This window comes from Petaurus breviceps, unplaced genomic scaffold (assembly GCF_028583685.1).
Source record: "Petaurus breviceps papuanus isolate PSGF00001 unplaced genomic scaffold, PetGlider_PUasm1.0 64, whole genome shotgun sequence".
Lineage (NCBI taxonomy): Eukaryota > Metazoa > Chordata > Mammalia > Diprotodontia > Petauridae > Petaurus > Petaurus breviceps.
In genome coordinates, this window is record NW_027186428.1 from 585,379 (window position 1) to 607,947 (window position 22,569).

A 22,569-nucleotide genomic window follows, 5' to 3' on the forward strand; every position below is an offset into this window, starting at 1 on the left:
TCACTTATTAATAGTACTCTTAGATTAAACCAAAATGTTGATGGCTGTAGGAGCATACATATCTCTTCTGCTAAGATTTTAAAGGATCAATTTTAGTCATGCTGCTTTTATATTTTCTTTTTGTGATATATCGGTAGCTTAATGCTGTTGATTCTTATTCTGTCTCCATGCCTGAAACATATTTATTCCCCAGTTCTAGAGGAGATCTTAGATATTATCTAGAGCAACTCTCTTGAGGAAACTGAGACCCAGACCCAGTTAAGTAATTTGTCCCAGGTACCATAGGTTAACATAGTAACATAGTAAGACCAGGATTTGAACCCAGATCCTCTAGCTCCAAATCCAGGATGCTTTCTAACATCATGCTGCCTGTCAAATCTTCGTTTTTTTCAAGGCCTGTTCAGCTGCCACCTGTCCCTCTTCTCCTCAGATGAAGGTCATTTTGACCTGCTCGAATTTTCTCAGAATATTTTATATGAATTCTTTCTTTACCTCTATCATATTCTATTTCACACTATACTTATTTTGTACATGTTATATTCCTCCTTCCTTACTCACTTGTAATTTTGTAAGCCTCTTTAATGAAGTAACTATTTTGTTTTTGGTCTTTGTATCCCTAGCACCCAGCACAGTTTCATTTATACGTGTTTTTTGAGCTGAGTTGAATTTGCAAATTGTTTAGGTTAATCTAAAGTGTTTCTTCTTTCCAACAAATCCAGTGCAAGTCATTTATGTTGCTTTGCCAAATCTAAAAAGAGACAATTTAAATGAAATTAATAATAGAATGATTTTTCCCCTTCCTAGGGCCTACCTTGAACATAGTAATTGTTTCATTTCACGTCCAGAAAACCCAAAGGGAAATTATTTCTAATAAGTAACATTTTACCTGGTCCTGGGAAACCTTTAAAGTTTGGAAGGCATGCAATAGGGCTTGTTTATTTATTAGGAGTAAACAGTAATAAGATTCATATATGTACTATTAGCAACAACTGAAATACTGTTCTACAATAGCAACTTTATTTGTCAGTCTCTGGGATGAATTATGGGAATAAGCACCACTTGGCCTGCCCTAATGGACTTGTGTAAATGATATCTGACTAAATTGCTGAGCCTATGAGAATAATCCTATCACTTGAATTTTCAACAAATAATAGTTGATTCCCAGTTTGTTCCCAGTGAGGAAGACTTTTCAATCTTGGAATTAGAAATGAGTCACTCTTGGAATGACTAGGTGATGCAGTGAATAGAGCACCTGCCCTGGAGTCAGGAGGACCTGAGTTCAAATTCGGCCTCAGACACTTGACACACTTATTAGCCGTGTGACTCTGGGCAAGTCACTTAACCCCAAATGCCCTCCAAAAAGCAAAAAAAAAAGAAATGAGTCACTCTAGAGAACATCTTGATCAAGTATTAGCAGCTTTTCAAAAAGATAGTATACTCAGGTTCTGACCTCTTTTTCTGACATAAGGCTGTTGGGATCAGGGTACTGATAACTGAATAGGATTTCTTAGTAGAATAGGCAGCCTAGCAAAAACCAGAATTGTCCTTAAGTATAAATAAGAGTTGGAAAAGTCCCTATATGGTATGAATTAAAGGGCACCAGAGGAGTCCTTGGAATCCCCGGGCTGGCTACGGCGATGACAGCTCTGGATGGGCCAGGGGGGCCTGGGGAAAGGAGGGCTCTGTGTAGGCCGTGGCAGCCCCGGTGGGGCCCGTGAAGTCCGCAGACAGCGGGCTCATGGACGAGTGGTGCGACAGCGGGCTCGGGTCTCTGGGACCTGATAGGCTTGGGCCTCCATCGGACAAGGCTCAGGACAGGGCAGACGAGGACAAGGATGAGGAGCCAGTGAGCTGGGTGCCCGAGGTGTTTGGCTACGTGATGGAGGATGGGGACATGGCCTTGCACTTGGCTGTGATTCACCAGCATGAAGCTTTCCTCAACTTCCTGCTTCATTTCACGGCAGGGACGGAATACCTGGATCTCCAGAATGACCTGGGCCAGACTGCTCTGCACATAGCGGCCATCCTGGAGGAGGCTGCCCTTACTCGTAAGGTGCGGGCAGTGGGGGCTGGGCTCTGCGTGGCTGAGCGCAGGGGGCACACGCCCCTGCACCTGGCCTGCCAGGCTGGAGCCCATGCCTGTGCCTGAGCCCTCGTGGGGCGGCCCGAGGGCCAGACAACCCAGGGGGAATAGGAGGAGGAAGAGGAGGAGGAAGAGGAGTGTGAGAGAGTCCAGCAGCTGGAGTGCACCAACTTCCAGGGCCACACTCCTCTCCATGTAGCTGTGATCCACAGGGACACAGAGAAGATCCAGCTGCTCCGGGAAGCAGGGGCTGACCTCAACAAACCAGAGCCCACGTGTGGGCAGAGTCCCCTCCACCTGGCTGTGGAGGCAGAGGCAGGAGAGGCCCTGGAGTTGCTCTTGGATGGTGGTGCAGACCCGAAGGCCCAAATGTATGGAGGCCGTACCCCGCTGGGCAGTGCCACACTGCGGTCAGAGCTCCTCCTCGCCCATCTCCTACGTGCTCGGGGAGCCCCAGAGCCCGAGTCTGAGGATGAGGAAGACCACGGCCCCAGAGGCAGCGACAGTGATAAAGCTGATGACAGTGATAAAGTATGAATGACGACATCGTGCTCCACGGAAGTCAGAGCCACAGCTGGGACACCTTCCTCACCGGCTGGCTCCAGCCTATTGCTTTGCCTTTTTTTTTTTTGTAGAAAAGCCTTAATTTCAATAAAACCCTGGTTCCCCTGGCAAAAAAAAGGGGGGGGGGCACCAGAGAAGACTTCCAACAGCTCTAAAAATTGTCCTTATCAACACTTACCTAGCTATCTTTACTTTGTCATACTTCGGGAAATTACATTAATTTTGAATTAATTGGATCAGTCAAGTATTAAATGCTTCCTGTGTACTAGGCACTTCTAAATGCTAGAGATACAAAGAAAGCCGAAAATAGTTTCTACTTTCAAGTAGCTCAGAGTGTAATGGGGAAAACAACATGTAAACAGCTATATATAAACAACACCTAGACATAGAAATTGAAGATGATTTCAGGACAAAAGCAGTAGCATTAAGGGTGATCAGGAAAGGCTTCTGTTAGAAAGTAGGATTTTAGCTAAGACTGGAAGGAAGCTAGAGAAGAAGCCAGGAGGTAGAGATGAAGAGGAAGAGTATCCAAGCCATGGGAGAGAACCAGAGAAAATACCTGGAGGGGGCAGACAGAGTGTCGTGTTAGAGGAGCAGCAGGGAAGGATAGTGTCAAATGTAGATATTCCTGGTTTGGCTTTCAGTCTTTGACAACTTAGTGTAAACTAGATCTTCTTCATATGGAGGAAAGAACACTGGGTTTGGGGTTTGGGAGGTTTGAATCCTTGCTCTGCTACTTACTTGTATGACATGATGCAAGCCTCTTAACCTCTCTGGCCTTTAGTTTTTACATACGTAAAGTGAAGAAAAAAAGGTTCTAGAGACTGGGTATGGAAGAGTATGCAGCTTGGCAACATCAGCATGGTAAATATGTGATTGCCTGGGAAGCAAGTTCAAGTAATAGGGCATAGTAATGGTCTGAAGACAGAGAGAATATGGTTTTTAGTATTACAGAGTTCTGCACACTACCAGGAAAGCCTCAACTGAATTCATTAATACCTTCCTTATGACTGGGAGGTAGTACAATATAGTGAAAACAGAACTAAATAAGGAGTCAGACTGGGATTTAAGTTCCAGTTTTGCTGTGTAATTTATTAGCTTTGTGACTTTGGGCAAGTCACCTAAATTCTTGGAACTTATACTACATTAGAGGAGGTATTTGTTATGTTGTACTGTATTGTGCCAGTGGACACACAGGTAAATAATATAAATTAGTATGTGAAAAGTACTTAAGGAGGGGTATAAAGTGCTGTGCGATTGAAGAAGAAACCTTTTCCCACTGAAGGAATCAGGGAAGGCTTTGTGGAGGATGTGGCATTTGAGTTGTCTTCAAAAATGTATAGGATAGGGGTGGCTAGGTGGTGCAGTGAATAGAGCACCAGCCCTGGAGTCAGGAGGACCTAAGTTCAAATGTGGCCTCAGACACTTGACACATTTACTAGCCGTGTAACTTTGGGTAGGTCACTTAACCCTAACTGCCCTCCAAAAAGAAAAAAAACGTGTAGGATATCATCTGGTAAAAATGAGAGGTCTTTTAAAGAGTAGGTCATCAGTATGATCAAAGGTACAGGCAGGAAAATTTGGGCCATATTTGGGGAAAAGTGAATAATTCTGTTTGACTAAATCATAGAGTAAGTGATGAGATTTAAGGTAAGAAAAGTCCAAGAAGACATAGTGCAGCCTCCGTTATGGAAAGCTGTAGGTGCCTGAATAAGGAATGTAGTAGACCATGAAAGATTGTTGAAGACTTCTGGGCAAAGGAGGGAGTGGATGAGAGGGATTGGAGGAGGAGGGGACCTAGGGTATTGAAGTGGTCCAGGAGAGACATAATGAGGACCTGATAGACCAGCATGGAAGCTATAGGTATAAATGAGGAATTTAAAATACAGTGATTCTTTAGGGTTTTATATCTTTGTCTTACTTCAAGGTTTGAGCGTGGATCGTCCTTGTGCCAGGGCTGTGAAGATTGACTGCCCATATCCTCTGTCTCAGATCACATCTCGAAACCACGTGGTATGGGCATTAACTGAACAAAGGGCACTTCTTTATCGAGAGGGAGTGAGCAGCTTCTGTCCTGAAGGAGAACAATGGAAATGTGATATTATAAGGTAATAAGACATTGGTAAGGAAATCCTTTTAAAAATTGGATTGCCAAATAGAAGAGTGTTGTTCATGTGTAGTACAGTGTTTTGAAACTGCTTTCTGTCTGAGATTCTGTATAATAAGCTTTGATGGAAAGAAATTCTTTATTCAGAATCTTACTTCTCTTTATTCCCAAAGATTTCTTTTTCCACATTTAGGAAAACTGAGTGTAATCCACATTAACCTAGGGCCATATTTTCAATTTTCATCTAATTCTGTTAAAATTAATTTTTATATTTGACACTTGACACTCAAAATATTTCTTATTGTTTGTACCAAATAAGGTTGCTGGTATGAAAGTGTTCACAGTTCTAAGAAAAAATAGACAAAGATGTTTTGAACATCCCTAGTGTGCTGAATCATCTTTTTTTCCCTGAGTTGTTATAAATGTGGTACAAAAGACTGAGAACTTAGAATTGCTGTTTTTCTATCACATAGCTGCCCTTCTTCTTGCTCCCCTTTTGTACAGTAGAGTCAAACTCTGGTTCCTCCTCATGTCATGGAGGTTCTCAGAGCCATGTGTTCTGCTGCATGATGGTAGAGTACAAATCTCCAAACCACTCACTTCCCTGGAGATTGAATGTTAGGTACTTAAGGGTAGGATTATGCCTTGGTCATTTTATTCAGTGGACATTTAATTATTGAATGGCAAGTATTGGAAATTTGAATATGTAATCTAGTTATTTGCTTTTTTTCTTCGATTTTTAATGCCTGCAGTGAAAGGCAAGCTTTGGAACCTGTGTGTATAACTCTTGGAGATCAACAAACCATATGGGCTTTGGACATCCATGGAAATCTCTGGTTCAGAACTGGTGTTGTTTCCAAGAAACCTCAAGGAGATGATGACCATTGGTGGCAAGTAGGCATTCAGCTATCAATAAGGGCCACTATCCATCCATAGGTAGTCTCAGGAGATCTCAAGATCTCTTTCTCTCTCTTTCTCTGTCTCTGTGTCTCTCTCTTTCTGTGCACATTAAAAGTATCATAGAATTTTCATCATTGGAAAGATAGCTTGGAAATCCTACTTTAAATAAAGCAGGCTTTATTTTTCCTATTTAGAAATGTGCTAGTGTGTGTAATACTAATAATAATAAACCTAGCAGCACCAGTCTGAACATCTAGTTAATGATGTTGTTTATGTCTGTGGAAATATATTAAGGGAAAGAACAGTAGATGTATGTATAGTGCTAAAACACAAAGTTCATGTGTCTTTACTTAAAAGATTTGTTTGAAATGTGGTAAGTGAAGGCAATTTCAGGGAAGAAATAATTTTTTCCTCACTAAGTGTTCCCAGAAATTGATATATTTTGAGTATCTAACAGGGTGGTGCTTCTTAAAACAATCTTTTCATATGGCTATCCCAGTGATTTGTTGTGTGTCTTAGCCCTAGAATGACTTAGAGTTGACCCTCAAAGGAAACTGTATCACTTTCCCTTCTTTCCTCTTCTACCTCTACCATGAAAGTTAATAAGGGATGACAATGAAAATGAAGTTTTGAAGTGTGTCATATTTTGAGGTTCAAGTTTTTTCAGTATTACCTCAGACTTGTATTTACATAGGCAGTCATACTACTTATTTTTTAAGTGATTGTTTGTCCTTTATATGAGCAAAGCCCTTTTGGGGCCTCAGTTGCCTTATTTGTCAAATAAGGAGGGTTGAGCAAGATAACCCTTATAGTCCCCCAAGCTCTAAATGTATGACAATGAGAATGTGGAAAAAGAAGTCATGTTTGGTTTTTAATAAAGATTAATCTCTCTTTTGTTCAATCAGAAAAATAAAGGTTTTTCTCTTGTCTATGTTTTATAATTTAAATAAAAATATCTGTGGACAAAACATTCTGGAGTATCAAGAGTGTCCACTATATAATATTATCTGCTTATATATTTTACCAAACATTCATTTTTTACTGATTAAGGTATGTAATCTCATTGATTCTTTGTATTATCTATTATCTTATGATCAAACCTCATTAGAAATGACCAATTTGAAAATAATTTTTAGTAAATACTACAATGATTTTCTTCCCTTTCATTCTTTTTTTTTTTTTGGAAGGGGGAAGGCAGGGCAATTGGGGTTAAGTGACTTGCCCAAAGTCACACAACTAGTAAGTATTAAGTATCTGAGGCTGGATTTGAACTCAGGTCCCCCAGATTCCAGGGCCAGTGTTCTATTCACTGCACCACCTAGCTTCCCCCTTTCCTTTCATTCTTGACTAGGATCCAGATACCTTCTAGCCAAACTTCTTCAAATTTAGTATTCTGTCTTCCACTTACATGCCTTTTCAATCTTTCTCCTTCATGCATGGAACACGCTCCCTCCTTCTCTCTTCTATGTCTAGAAGGAATCTGTAGCTTCTTTCAAGGCTCAGTTCATGTGTCCTTTCTGATCCTCCTAGTTTTTAATATTCTCTCCTTCCTCACATGATTGTGAATGAACTTATCTATTTAAATGCTGTTTTTTCCCCCTGTAGAAAGAACATCAAGTCACGGAGGGCAGGAACTGATTTTTTTTTTTATTCCCAACACCTAGCATATATTTATCTCTAAAAGGTGCTTAATAAATGCCTTTTGGATTGGATTAGACTAGCATAGAGACTCTCATACTTTTTATTCTTCAGTCCCATTTACATTCTTAAAAATGATAGAAGTTCGCCCCGCCAAGAGCTTTTCTTCTATGTGTGTTGTATCTGTAGATACTTATATTCAAAATCAAACATCTTGGTATTGTTATAAAAATAGTTTTGACTTTTCAGTCTCCCTCAAAGGGTCTCGTGGACCCTTAGAAGGAGTTTCGGGACCATCCTTTGAGAACCAAGAGGCTTAGGAGGGGATAAGCATTTGACCCAGGTCATTAAGGGAATTTGGAAATAGAAACTGAGTCAGAGCAGTGGATGTAAAGTAGGAACTAACGGCAGAACTAGCAGGTGTCCAGATGACTTATGGCTGCCCTATTCTCTGGTGTTCTCTCTCTAGGTCAGCATCACAGATTATGTGGTGTTTGACCAGTGCAGCTTATTCCAAACAATAATTCATGCCACACACACGGTGGCAACAGCTGCTCAGGCTCCTGTGGAGAAGGTGGCAGACAAACTTCGAATGGCATTTTGGTCACAGCAGCTTCAGTGTCAGCCGAGCCTGCTCGGTGTCAACAACAGTGGCGTTTGGATCTCGTCAGGCAAGAATGAATTCCATGTAGCCAAAGGAAGTCTAGTAGGTTAGTAGATTTTTTTATTCCTGTTGTTCCTAATAGGTACTCTCATTCTAAAAGTAAATGCTGAAAGAGAAGCTTTAAACCTTCAAATGAAAAAGATACATGATTAAAGATGGTGGTTTGAGTACAAATTAATAGAAAGAAGTCTTAAAGTTGTAAGATTACTCTCCATTTTTTTAAACCTGACATTACTTTTGTTAGAAACACCAATGTCTGGATGGTAAGTGATGAATTACCATCAAAATTTATTATGATATATTATGAATAGAGCAACTCTAACCATTATATAAATTTTATGTTTACATGTGAAAATAACCTTACCCAAACTTCAAACTTTATAAGATCCTAATGAGGTAGAATATTGTATCTCCCTGAGAAAAAAATCCTGCCACCACTTAAAGTGGAATAATTGTAAAGGCTCTTCAGAGAGCTTTATAATTAAAATGTAATTGGTCCGTTTTCTGTGAATAAATCTTCTGCTTTGTGAATTTGTCACAGTACTTAACCTAACTGTTACCTCTCTCTTTTCCCTTGCTCTCAAAAAAGATGAGTTCATATACATCTTTGTGTGTTTCTGTCTTGACAGTATTCTCAAACAAAACACATAAAGCTTGAGATCCATTATTCTGTATTAGGTAGATAATCTACAACTGACTGTGAGAGGATAATGATTAGTTCCCTTAATTATTTCCAGGGACATATTGGAATAATGTTGTTCCACGTGGTACTGCTTCAGCAACAAAATGGGTGTTTGTGTTGGCTTCTGCTGCTCCTACTAAAGAAGGTTGGTCAATTTTTGTTAAGAAATTTAATGCATAGGTCAATTGTATAAATGAGTTCAAGTCAAATTTTGTTATTGTTTTCTACTTGATAATGAATGTTGTCATCTTGCAGGCATCTCAAACACATACACAGATATGATAATGCAGTTTTCAAAATATTAGACATTGCCCTGAGCAAAATAGTACCAGTCACCTGAAGCAATTTAATTGGGTTATCCAAGGGACCTAGTGCTTGAGAAAAGATCAGTTTTCCTAATTTTTTTTAGGAATGTATGTTTATATCTAAAAGTATAGTACCTTTATCCCTAATACATGGATAGACAGTTTGTCTGAAGTGGGCATCAGATGATTTTCAATGGCACACAAAAATACCCCTCAGCAAAATTGAGGAGTAGGTGATTTTTGTCCTTCCCAGGTCTTTTTTTTGTACTACTTTCTTACCTCCTAGCAGCCTCCAGCTCTTACCCTTAAGCATCCAATGCCTTTATTTTCCCTCTACTTATCCAAATCCCATCCTTTTGTCACATTCACTCAAACCAGTCCCCCTAAAAATGTCCTTTACATTCTTCTGCCCTGTGAAATCCCTCTCTTATATCATAATCTCCTGTCCTGGCTCATTTTCTTTCATATTCCTAAACCTCTTCTCTGTCCTTAGCATAATGTATAGTCTCTCATGCTTTCTGTTCTGTCATCCATTATTCTTGCTCTCCTACACTTTCTTCCCTTCATAATCTTGACTCTATAATTAATTCATCTGTATACTATCTTCTAACCTTGAATCTCTTGATCTCTTGTTCTGTACTGATACCTTAACATATTCTAACCCTTAATAACCACACTCCGGCCCCCCATCTGCTTTCTCTACTCTCACTCAGTTGCTATTGAAAGCTATGGGAGGAAATCCCACATTAAAAAAAAAGAAAAACTTGTTATCTGATCTCAGGTGAATCCTCACTGCTCTAATGCAATACTTACATTCTTCTCAGATTGCCGCTACCACTGTATTCACAGTGGATAATCCTCAAGATACCAGTTCTCCTTCCTCCTTCCTCTCAACAAGAAACTTCGTCTCCTATTTTACTGATAAAATATAGGCTATTTGCTTTGAGTATCTTTTTCCCTGTTCCACATAAACTTTTCAAAACCCTTCTTCTTGAACTCCTGGTTTGCTCTTATCTTAAAAAAAGGTGGCCCTTTGTTTTGCCAAAGCCAGCCTCTCTTCACTACTTGTGCTCTTGATCCCATTGCCTCCTATCTTTGGGGGGATCTTTTCTTTCTGGATCATTTTCCCTCTGTCTAGCTGTCAAATCTTCATTCTGTCCTTGTCCACTGTCTTTCCCTACTGCCTGCCAATATATCCAGGTCTCCCCCATTGTTAAACTACCTATACTTCATTCTTTTAAGCTGTTGCTTTATATCTCCCCTTTACATTTTTCTGCCCAAATCTTAGAAAGAGCTGTTTCCACTAGTTACTTCCACTTATTTTCTTGCCTACAATATTTTTAAATAATGAATTTCATACCTAATAAAACATGAACATTTCAGTGTACAAAAAATAAAGAATATATGTGAAACTGAACTTCCATTATGTCAGTTTTTTTTTAAGATGCCTGTTAAATTTAACTGGAAATGAAAAAATTGCCATTTGTGTCATCTAAATTTTTTCATTTTATTTTTTTGTAATTATTAAATGTTTTATCTGGGGTGGCCAGGTAGCACAGCGAGTAAGAGCACCGGCTCCAGTGTTGAGATAGACCTGGAGATCGAATCCCGGGCTCAGACACTTAGCACCCACCCAGAAACACCTGGCCGTGTAACCTTGAGCAAGTTACTTAACCCCAATTGCTTAGGGGCGGCCAGGTGGCTCAGCGAGTAAGAGCACCGGCTCCAGTGTCGGGATGACCTGGATCAAATCTGGGCTCAGATACTCAGCACCACACCCAGAAATAATAACTGGCCATGTAACCTTGAGCAAGTTACTTAACCCCAATTGCTTTAAAAAAAAAAAAAAGTTTTATCGATGCTCTTTTCTTCCTTCCTTCCTTTTTTCCTTCCTTCCCTCCCTTTCTTTCCCTCTCAACTACCCACTAACTCACTCTTCTTACCCCAAGTACAAATCCTTCCTTGAAACAAATAAGTTTATCCAAACAAACAATTCTTTGCACTGCCCATGTGTAAAAATGTATATCTTATTCTGTTCCTCTGTGTGATTATTTACTGCATTGATTGAAATTGTGTAATGATGGGGCGGCCAGGTAGCACAGCGAGTAAGAGCACCGGCTCCCATGTTGGGATGACCTGGAGATCGAATCCCGGGCTCAGACACATAGCACCCACCCAGAAACACTGGCCGTGTAACCTTGAGCAAGTTACTTAACCCCAATTGCTTAGGGGCGGCCAGGTGACTCAGCGAGTAAGAGCACCGGCTCCAGTGTCAGGATGACCTGGATCAAATCCGGGCTCAGATACTCAGCACCACACCCAGAAATAAGAAATTGTGTAATGATTCCAGGTTATTTTCTGTTACATCATTGTGGTCATAAAAATTGTTCTACTGATTCTGTTCCTATCCCTCTCTATTAGTTCTAAGTCTTTACCTTATTTCTCTGAATATCATATTTATCATTTCCTATTGTACATATTCAATATTCATAGCTTTCCACTCATAAACCATTTATTCATCTTTTTCCTAATTGATAATGTTCCAAATCTATGATACGATAAAAAGTACTGTTAGCAATATTTTTGTCCTTATGGGTTCTTTCCATCTGTCTGATTTCTTTGTGGTATATGCCCCTACAAAGTTCTCAGCCCCTTTAAATCTAGCTTTCCGTGCATTCTGCCATGGCGGGGGGTGGGAGGCGGCACGGGAGGGGGAGGAGCAGGAGGTCAAGAAAATTTGAAACTCAGGGGACTGTGGAACTGAATGTTGTAAACTAAAAGCAAATAAACAAATCAGTTTAAAAGAAATAAATCTAGCTTTCAATTCTAATACTGAACTGAAACTGCTCTTTTTAGGATTATCAGTGATCTTTTAACTGTTAAGTTCTTTGATTCTTTTGACTCTTACTCAGACCTTTTTTGACTTGACCATTTTGTGTCATTTGACACCATCAGTTACCTCTCTTCTTGGATAGTATCTCTTCCCTTGTCTTTTATGACACTGTCATTCTTAGTTTTCTTTCTACCTGTCTGACCACCTCTTATCAACCTTCTCTAAAGGATCATCATTCATTTCCTACTCCCTATGCATGGATGGCCCCAATGCCCTACCTGGGTACCTTTTTACTCTATACATATTCTCTTAATGGTTTTATCAATTCTTAGAAATTCATTTCTTATTGTTAAGTAGTTTATTAATCCTCTCTTTAAAAACCTTGCCTTAACTTTGATCCCTTTGCCTATAATAGAATCCTCCCTTGTAGCAAAGACATATAGCTAAGCAAAGCAAATTAGCACATTCGATGTTACTGAATATGAATGGCTTTTTTGCCGTTTCAGTCTGACACCTCTCTCTTCTGAGAAGGGGGCCTACCTTACCAGCCTTCTTCCAAGCTCATGATTGGGCACTTCATTGGTTAGAATTCTCAAGTCTGCTGATGTTTTATTAATTATTAATTTATAATAATATAATAACTTATTTATTATATTACATATAATTATGGTGTGTTGTGTTATGATGTATTATATCACATTATTATATCTTCATATTATTGTGTTCATCATGTGATTTGTTTTTCTGGTTCTTTTTTTCACTTCCTTCTGCATCAGTTCATACCAGTTTTTCCAAGTTTATGGAACACTAGACTTCTCTGTCCAGTTGCTTTGGGGTCTTACTTATCTAATGTATTTTTTTGACAAACTTTTTACATTTTTAACCAATACCATATAGTTTTGATCATTACTGCTTTATAAAAGCAGAGTTTGAAATTTGAGCAGGGACTGCTTTCTTTTGGAATTTGTATCTTTAGTACATAACGCAGTACCTTACACATAGTAGGGACTTAAAATGTCAATAAATAAATTTTAATAAAATTGAATTGAAAAGAACTGTAGGGTTTTGTTTATGCTAAAAAAGTATAAGAAATATGAAGAAGTTTGTAGAAAATATAATTTATTACCAGTAGGTAAATGGCTACACATATAAAGAGGAAATTCTCTAAAGAAGCATAAGTTGTCAAGAGCCACCTGAAAAACTTTGTTTTCTAATAAACAGAGAAATTCAAATCAAACCATCTTATATCCATTAAGTTGGCAAAAGTAGTTAAGACTAATAAAATCCAAGGCCAATTGGACTGTACAAAGACAAGATCTTTATTCCAGTTGAGCTGTGAATTGGTGAAGTCTTTTTGGCAAGCAATATGATGTTATCCAAATGAGCTATAAAACTCTGTGTACCCTCTCAACAATATTAAAGATGTCAAACAAAATTAGCCCTGGCTCCAGTAGCTGTTATAGTAAAATCAGAGAGAATCTGTGTGTCCAGTAGTTATGAAATGACTGAACAATGTGGTATGTAAATGTAATGAGATATCATTGCATCACAAATGGCAAATGTGAATAGTACAATGAAATAAAGGGAGAATAATATGAAATGGTGTTGACTGAAGAAAGTAGAACCAAAAGAATATACATTCTGAAAATAAGAACAGCAACAAAATCCAGGAAAACTTAGAAGGAAAAAAACACTAAACAGGAAACAGAAATAAATAGGATAATTTAGTAACTTATTTTGGTAGAAGTAAATGTAGAGAGCCAGTCTCAGAGCCAAGAAGACCTGGGTTCCTCTGACACACCTGGCTGTGTGAGACCTTGGGCAAGTCATGTGACTTCCCAGGACTCCAAGACTATGTTGAAAAAGAGGTGCTAACCTTCATTGGTATAGAGAGTTTACTATACCATTGAAATGCTAGGCCCCATCCTGTCTATATCACTTCTTTTGGGTAGATTTTTCTATATCTGATTGCTGCTGCTGGTTATGGGTTGTTATTTGTTGTTGTTGTTAAAATTAATATGCACATTTTAACAAACTCTAATAAAAGTTTTTCACATATAGTCTTAAAAATATTCTTGTGTATTTGAATGTGTTTGATAATTACTGTTTATAAAAAGAAATTTATAAAAGAATGGGGTCATCATTTTGTCACTCCTTAAACATTGCCAAACTTTTTATCTAAAGTGGAAATTGAATATTTTTTTACCTTAATAGGAAAATTAAGTTATAGGAAGAAAGGCAATTCTATATTAATGAATGTCAATAACTAGAGCACTGGTTCAGAGCTTTCCAATGCTTAAGGCTGTAAAAAATTATCTGAGATTTGTAGCCAAAAGAAAATTCCTTCTGTCCTTTTCATTGTGCTTTTTTAGTAATTCAGTGAACATTAAACACTTCCTGAGTTCCAACTTCTGTTAGTTGCTTGGGGAGGAGAAAAATTTAAGTAAGATATTGTTCTTACTCTTAATGAAGTTTTCAGTCTGATGGAGAATAGAACATGTATATAAATGTAGCACCAATGCAATATTTACAGTGCCCATGATCACAAGACCATGACTATAAATACCGCATGATGTTCGATCACAAAATATACCAAACTCTCCATATAGAGGACAGAACTGAATCATTTATTTAGACACCAGAAAACCCAATCCCAAAACCAGTAAGCTGATTCCATCATAGTACCAAAGATATCAAGAAGCCATAATAACACTGAGAGCCACAGCATCCTTCAGCCTTCCCATAAACCAATACAAGATCAAAATTTACTCACAAACCTGTCTCTCTCTCTCTCTCTCTCTCTCTCTCTCTCTCTCTCTCTCTCTCCTCTCCCATCATCTCTCTGCCTCCCAGCTTCCTGGGGGCTCTGCTCCACCCTTTAGCAAAATCCCCAAAGTAAACTCTGCCCCATAACAGGCTGAATTCAGCCTGTTTACTTTCAAAGCAGTTTACTTTCAAAGCAGGGGAGGTCTTCAGATTCCCCCTATGTCTATTAAGGGCCAGGGAAGATCTTCAAATTCCAATTCCCATTACAACAAATAACTATAATTCATTTATTAACTCACTCATTCCATAAATATTTATTAAGTGAGTATGATGTCCAAAGCACTGTACTTGAAGAGAGAAGGAAAGAGAAAGGGAAAGAATAAACATTTACATGGCACCAACTTTTTGCCAGGCACTAGGCTAACCACATTTTTTTTTTAAGCAGTTGGGGTTAAGTAACTTGCTCAAGGTTACACAGCCAGTTATTTCTGGGTGTGGTGCTAAGTATCAGAGCCCAGATTCGATCCCAAGTCATCCTGACTCTGGGGCTGGTGCTCTTACTCACTGCATCACCTGGCCACCCCTAAGCAATTGGGGTTAAGTAACTTGCTTAAGGTTACACAGCCAGATGTTTCTGGGTGGATACTAAGTGTCTGAGCCCGGATTCAATCCCAGGTCATCCTGATTCTGGGGCCGGTGCTCTTACTCACTGTGCTACCTGGCCGCCCTGAATTTTTACAAAATTTTTTTTTACAAATATTAGACCATTTGAGCCTCACAGTAACCCTGTGAGGTAAATAATATTGTCCCCATTTTACAGTTGAGGGAACTGAGGCAAATAGTTGAAATTACTTGTCTATTCCTTTGCAGAGATGGAAGATCCACAGATATGGTACACTGCATAGATTTTCAGATTTTGTTTCCTATATTGATTGGATTTGTTGATTTTTTTCCACTTTCCTTTTTAAAAAAATGACTTGTGATATGGGATGGCTTTCTGGGAGACAGTCAGCAGGATAGTGGGATGAATTTTGGTGGTATAAAAAAAATATATCAACAAAATTTATTTTTAAAAAATCAGAAGGGCGGCTAGGTGACGCAGTGAGTAAAGTGCTGGCCCCGGAGTCAGGAGGACCTGAGTTCGGTTCCAGCCTCAGACACTTAACACCCACACAAAAAAACTAGCCATGTAACCTTGGGCAAGTTACTTAACCCCAACTGCCCTCCAAAAGGAAAAAAAAATCAGCTCCTGTCCCCATGGCATTGAGTATTGAGCTGTAGAACACATACACGAATAATTCAAATACAAGATAATGCATGATAAGTTCATTGGAGAGGTGCAAAAAAGTTCCCCAAACCCTCTGTGAAATGTAAAGGGCGAAAGGGTATTGTTTTTTTGTTACATCTGTTGCCTCTTATACTAACTGTGTTGGCAGCATTGTTTCAAATGGACATTGTGTTTGAGTTTGAGTTAGCTAACCTATAGAAACATAATAAGAAATTGATGTCACCAGTGAATTTGCATTTTAGTCAGTAGCTATGCAATTTTTGTAGTTAGTTTGCTTGACATGTGCATAAAATTAAAATGCTGCCTTGTTCTACATTTAGTCCAGATGACTCACTTGTGAATGGTGCTTAACAACAAATGTGGACATTTTTTTCCCCCATAGGAAGCTTTTTGTGGTTGTGCCAGAACACCAAGGATCTGTTTTGTGTGAGTGACCAGAATCCACAATTCCGTCCTTCTACAGTTCAGCTGCCTCCTGATACTGAAATGATAGCATACTCTGCCTGCCAGGATGCCATATGGGGCTTAGATAGCTTTGGACAAGTGTTTATCAGAACACTGTCCAAAAGTTGCCCAACAGGAATGCATTGGATGAGGCTGGACCTTTCTCAGCTAGGTATGACTATTGAGTTATCTTTCTTTAAATTATGATTTAAGTCACTTGCTATGCTGTAGAAACAATATGATGCAGAGGAAAGAATGCTGAACTTGGAATCAGGAGATCTAGGCTCAAAATTTGGCTGTGAAACTTCTTACCTAAGTGACCATAGGCAAATTCCTTCGTGTTATTTGTTTTCTTAAAAGTAATGTTGTGACCAGCCTGCTTCATTGGGTGATTTTGGGGAAAGCACTTTATAAAACCTTAAAATATTAAACAAATGTCTTTATTATTGTTATAATTCTCCTGGACAAATCATGTTAACAAGTATTTATTAAATATTTTGTGACACATACTATGTAAAGTGGTAAAAAATACAAAGGAAAGCAAAAACATAGTTCCTCTCAGAGAATATATAGTCTGATGAGGGAGACATGTAAATAACTAGGTACATACAAGGTATATTCATGTTAAATGGATGGTAGACTTAGAAGAAAAGGCACAAGCAGCATGAGAGTCCAGGAAGGGCCTTTCTCAGAAGGTAGAGTTGGAGCTGACTGTGGCAAACTGTGTGGAAAGCAGAGGTGAAGAAGGAGAACTTTACAGGCATGAGAGATGGCCGGGGTAAAGGCACAGAGGTGGGAGATGATGGAGTATCATGAATGAGGCCGGTGTGGTTGGATCGTAGCGTGCATGGAGGGCAATAAAATGTAGGAAGACAAGAAGGGTGGAAGAGGCCAGGTTATAGAGGATAGGACCTTATATGTGATCCTGGGGGTCATAAAGAGCCACTAGAGTTTATTGATTAGAGAGGGATAACATAATTAGATCTGTGCTTTAGGACAATCATTTTGAGAGCTAAGTGGAGGATAGATTGGAGTAGGAAGAGACATGAGGTAGGGAGGACAAAGGAGGCTATTGCAATAGTCCCAAGTGTGAGAGATGATAAGGGCCTGTAGTGGGGGATAGGCAGTGTGAGTAGAGAGAAGCAGACTTTGTGAGAGATGTTGTGAAGGTAGAAACAACAACACTCAACAATAGGTTGGATATGGGGGTGAATGCACATGAGGGAGTTGAGTAGGGCACAGATTGTGAGCGTGATGATGGTGGTAGCCTCAGTAGTAATGGGGAAGTTGAGAAGAGAAAAGGACTTAAGGGGTTTTTGGAGTTTGAGATGCCTGTGGATTTCTGAGATACAGAAAAGACAATTCAGTATAAGGCAATAAAAGCTGTTCAAGTTCAGGGGTGAGACTAGGACAGGTTATTTAGATTTCAAAATCTTCTGTATAGAGATGAACTGTGAGAGCTGATGAGATCACCAAATGGGATACTATACAACAGAGAAAAGCACCCAGGGCTGAGCCGTGGGAGGTATGCGTGGTTAGATATTACATGGTTTAAGAACCTACAGAGAAGACTGAAAAGGAATGGTCAAATAGACATCCTCATTGCACCTTATATTCTAGTCCCAATGTAAAGATTGACAAAAATTCACTTTATCAAGTTGCTTTACTTTTGTGAAATTTCTCCTAAAAGTTTCTAAATTTCTTTTTTTTTTTTTTTGAGGGCAATTAGGGTTCTAAATTTCTTAATTGAAAATATTCATTAAATGAGGCATCTGTAGCTTTATCTGCCTGTCTGCCTTCCCTGTTGTAGCCCTTCATATACCTCAGGGCCCCTGATTCTTCTCTTCTCCCATCTAAATACCTCCATTTCCTTCAAGTGATCTCTTTGCCTTCCCATTTTTCCTCCTTTTTACATTATAAACAACCTTCCTAAACTATGTTGCTCAGAGCTAAGAAAACCACATATAGATGTGGTTTGATGAGGGCAAATAATGGATGAAGATTTTTAAGCAGAAGACTATGATAAAATTGTGCATTAAGAAGTTAAAATCCAAACTAACCTAGTCTTTAAGGTCCTTTACAATATAACTGTTACCTGTCTTTCTAAACTTACTTCCTATTACTCTTCTACATATGCTCAATGACATGTGTTCAAACTAAACTACTTACAGTTTAACAAAAGTGCCCAAGATTTTCCTGCCTTATTGCCTTTTGTTCATTTTATATACCCCCTACATGGAATACCTTCCTTCATTTCCTTCTTGACAACCTTGCCTTTTAAAATTCTACCCATGTTGGGGCAGAGCCAGGATGGCGGAGTAGGAGAAGCAGGAAAACTCCGTGACCTCCCCCCATAACCACTTCAAATACCTATAAAATGTGACTAAACAAACTTTAGAGTAACAGAACCCACAAAGTGACAGAGAGAAACAAATCTCCCGCTGATGGCAGGCCAGCAGGAAGGGTCCATCACAGTGCACTGGGAGCCCCCAGGGCAGCCACAACCAGCAGCAGCTGGAGTGGACCTCAGGAGAGTGGATCACCACCAACTGTGGCAGTTTCCAGAAATATCAACCCATAAATGCCAAAGAAAAAATAAAAGGTCAGTGTAGAATTCTGTTGGAATTGGGGAGGGGGGGGGAAACGGAGGAGCGGTCTGGCATCTGCCCCCCGGAGTGAGAAGCAGCAGAGGTGCGGCAGCCATGCAGCTGCCTCCACAGGGCTGCTTCAGAGCTCCTGGCCTGCAGATCGTAGGGCAGCCAAGTTACCATTCAGAGGGTAATCACTCTTGCTTTAACCTGCCTGGATCTGGATTGAGGTCTTGGGTGGTGGTCCTGAGGTGTGTGACTAGTGAGCCAGAGCTTGTGGGGGCTGTAGAAATGGCACCCTCCTAATAGCTCTGGCAGCTGCGAAACCCTGGTGATATGGGACAAAGCTCTCCCCTCTGGAAGCAGAGTTCTACTGTGGCAAAGAGCTCAGAAGTCAAGTAATTGAGTGGCAATATGAGCAAGCAAAGCAAGTACAGCAATCCATCATCTTTAGACTCCTTTTTTGGGGACAAAAAGGATCAAGGCATGAACAGGAGGAAGATAACAAAGTTGGAACTCCTACACCAAAAGCTTCCAAGAAAAGTATGAACTGGTTACAAGGCCATAGAGAAGGTCAGGAAGGATTCTGAAAATCAAGTAAGAGAAGTAGAGGAAAAATTAGGAAGAGAAATGAGAATGGTGCAAGAAAATCATGAAAAGAAAGTCAACAACCTGAGTGAAGAAAATAACACCTTAAAAAATAGATTAACTCAAATGGCAAAAGAGGCCCAAAAAGCCAATGAGGAGAAGAATGCTTTAAAAAGCTGAATTTGCCAGTTGGAAAAAGAATTTCAAAAGCTCACTGAAGAAAATAATTCCTTCGGAATTAGATTGGAACAATTGGAGGCTAATGACTTTATGAGAAATCAAGATGCTGTTAAACAGATCCAAACAAATGAAAAAATAGAAGGCAATGTAAAATATCTCATTGGAAAAACCACTGACCTGGAAAATAGATCCAGGAGAGATAATTTAAAAATTATTGGACTACCTGAAAGCCATGATCAAAAAAGAACCTAGAAATCATCCTCCAAGAAATTCTCAAGGAAAATTGCCCTGCTATTTTAGAACCAGAGGGCAAAATAGAGGTTGAAAGAATCCACTGGTCACCTCTTGAAAAAGTTCCCCAAAAGAAAATTCCTAGGAATATTATAGCCAGGTTCCAGAGTTCCCAGATCAAGGAGAAAATATTACAAGCAGCCAAGAAGAAACAATTTGAATATTGTGGAAACACAATCAGGATAACACAAGATCTAGCAGCTTCTACAATAAGGGATTGAAGGGCTTGGAATATGATATTCTGGAGGTCAAAGGAGCTAGGATTAAAACCAAGAATCACCTGCCCAGCAAAACTGAGTATAATGTTTTAGGGGAAAATATGGTCATTCTTTCAAGCATTCTTTTTTTTTTTTTTGCTTTTTGGAGGGCAATTGGGGTTAAGTGACTTGCCCAAGGTCACACAGCTAGTTTTTGTGTTAAGTGTCTGAGGCCGGATTTGAACTCAGGTCCTCCTGACTCCAGGGCTGGTGCTCTATTCACTGTGCCACCTAGCCGTCCGACTTTAAAGCATTCTTTTTATTTTTTTAAAGCAGTCGAGGTTAAATAACTTGCTTACAGTTACACAGCCAGTTATTTTTGTATGGGTGCCAAGTATCTAAGTCTGGAACCGATCCCAGGTCTCCTGACACTGGGGCCGGCATCTTACTCATTGCGCCATCTGGCCTCCCCTTCAAGCATTCTTGATGAAAAAACCAGAGCTGAATAGAAAATTTGACATTCAAATATAATAAGCAAGAGAAACATGAGAAGGTAAAAAGGGAAAAGAAATCACAAGGAACTTATCAAAGTTGAACTATTTACATTCCTACATGGAAAAACGATAATTGTAACTTCTGCAACTTTTCTCAATATGAGGATAGTTGAAGGGAATATAAATATATATATATATGTATATAAGGGGGTATGTGTGTGTATGAATACATATGTGAATGTGTGTATATATGTATACATGTATACATAGAGGGCACAGGATCAATTGAATAGGAAGGGGATGATATTTAAAAAGTGAAATTGTGAGGTGAGACAGGAATATAATGAGAGGATATGGGGAGAGACAGAACGGGGGTAAACTATCTCATATAGAAGAGGCAAGGGGAAATGGTTACAATGGAGGGGAAGAACAGGAAGGCAAAAGGGAATGGGTCAGCCTTACTCTCATTGAATTTGGCTTAGGGAGGGAATGACATACACACTAAATTGCCTAAATCCTGCCCTACAGGAGAGTAGGGGGGAAGGGGATGAGAAGAGGAAAGATAGAGGGGAGGGCAGGTTGGAGGGGAAGGTAGTTAGAAGCACAAACTTTTGAAAAGGGACAGGGTCAAAGTAGAGAATAGAACAAGTGGGGGGTTAAAAAAAATTCTACTGATTGTCATGGCCTACCTCAAATACCACATCCTCTATGAAGTCTTACCTGTTTCTGCCAGCAAGATATCACTGTCTTTGTATCCACACAGGTTTACAACCTCAGTTATCTTTAATTCCTCAGTCTTAGCCTATATAACCCATCTATTGTCAAGCTTTCCCAATTCTAGCTCTGTAGCATCTTTTTTTTTTTTTAAAGCAATCAGGGTTAAGTAACTTGCTCAAGGTTACACAGCCAGTTATTTCTGAGTGTGGTGCTGAGTATCTGAGCCTGGATTTGATCCCCAGGTCATCCCAACACTGGAGCCGGTGTTCCACCTGGCCGCCCCTAAGCAATTGGGGTTAAGTAACTTGCTCAAGGTTACATGGCCAGGTCTTTCTGGGTGGATGCTAAGTGTCTGAGCCCAGGATTTGATCTCCAGGTCTTCTCAACACTGGAGCCGGTGCTCTTACTCGCTGTGCTACCTGGCCGCTCCTCGTAGCATCTTTCTTATTCATCCTCTTCTTGACACTCAAATAGCCATCACCATTTTGCCTGGACTATTGTAGTGGCCTCCTAATTGGTCTCCCTGCCTTAAGTCTCTTCCCTCTCTAAGCTAACCTCCATCTGGCTGCTAAAGTGATATTCTAAAGCACAGATCTGACCATGTCACTCCCCCACTCAAAAAGTGCAAGAACTCCTTATTACCAACGCAAACATTCAGTTGGCAAACCTTGTCATTACTATTTCTACAGCATTTCTACAATTATCTCAATTTTTCCAGTCAGACAGTTACCACTCTAAGCCCTCATCACCTTCACCTAGGCAATTGCAATAGCCTCCAGTACTTCATCGGCCCCAATCCGATCTATCTACACTGCTGGTCAAGTAATTTTTCTAATGTGAAAGTTAAGACTCTTGCCACTTCCATAGTAAAAAAAAAAAATCTCCAATGAGTCCCCGTTGCCTCTAGGTTCAAATATAAACTGCTCTATTTGACTAATTTTCTTTTTTTTTTTAATTACTTTGACAGAAATCAACAAACATAAATTTTCCACATACAAAGAACAAATAAAGAAAATTGTATATGAAACTGAGAATCTATATATACAACTTGTTTTTTTAAGTATATAACAAATTCAGCACTCTAATTCCAAAACTGCCTTGCTTGTCTGTATCTCCCTCTGAATGTCTTTCTGCTCTCTTCTGTGTATTTAAAACGTTTCATTAATGCTCATTTTTCTTTCCTCCTTTTGTTATCACTGATCACCATTCCCTGCTCTCTCTCTCTGTAACTCTCACCTCT

General features: G+C 39.4%; 1 protein-coding gene and 1 pseudogene across 2 annotated transcripts in view; both read left to right on the plus strand.

The window, feature by feature from the left end:
* TECPR2 (tectonin beta-propeller repeat containing 2) overlaps nucleotides 1-22,569 on the plus strand; it is a 140,516-nt gene that overhangs the window by 60,426 nt on the left and 57,521 nt on the right. For both annotated transcript variants that reach the window (XM_069103739.1, XM_069103738.1), the window contains exons 12-16: nucleotides 4,575-4,755; nucleotides 5,507-5,648; nucleotides 7,762-8,002; nucleotides 8,694-8,783; nucleotides 16,213-16,446. In XM_069103739.1, the coding sequence (XP_068959840.1) occupies nucleotides 4,575-4,755; nucleotides 5,507-5,648; nucleotides 7,762-8,002; nucleotides 8,694-8,783; nucleotides 16,213-16,446 (888 nt within the window). The remainder of the gene's footprint in view (nucleotides 1-4,574; nucleotides 4,756-5,506; nucleotides 5,649-7,761; nucleotides 8,003-8,693; nucleotides 8,784-16,212; nucleotides 16,447-22,569) is intronic.
* Nucleotides 35-2,764, plus strand: LOC138173662 (NF-kappa-B inhibitor beta pseudogene; annotated as a pseudogene).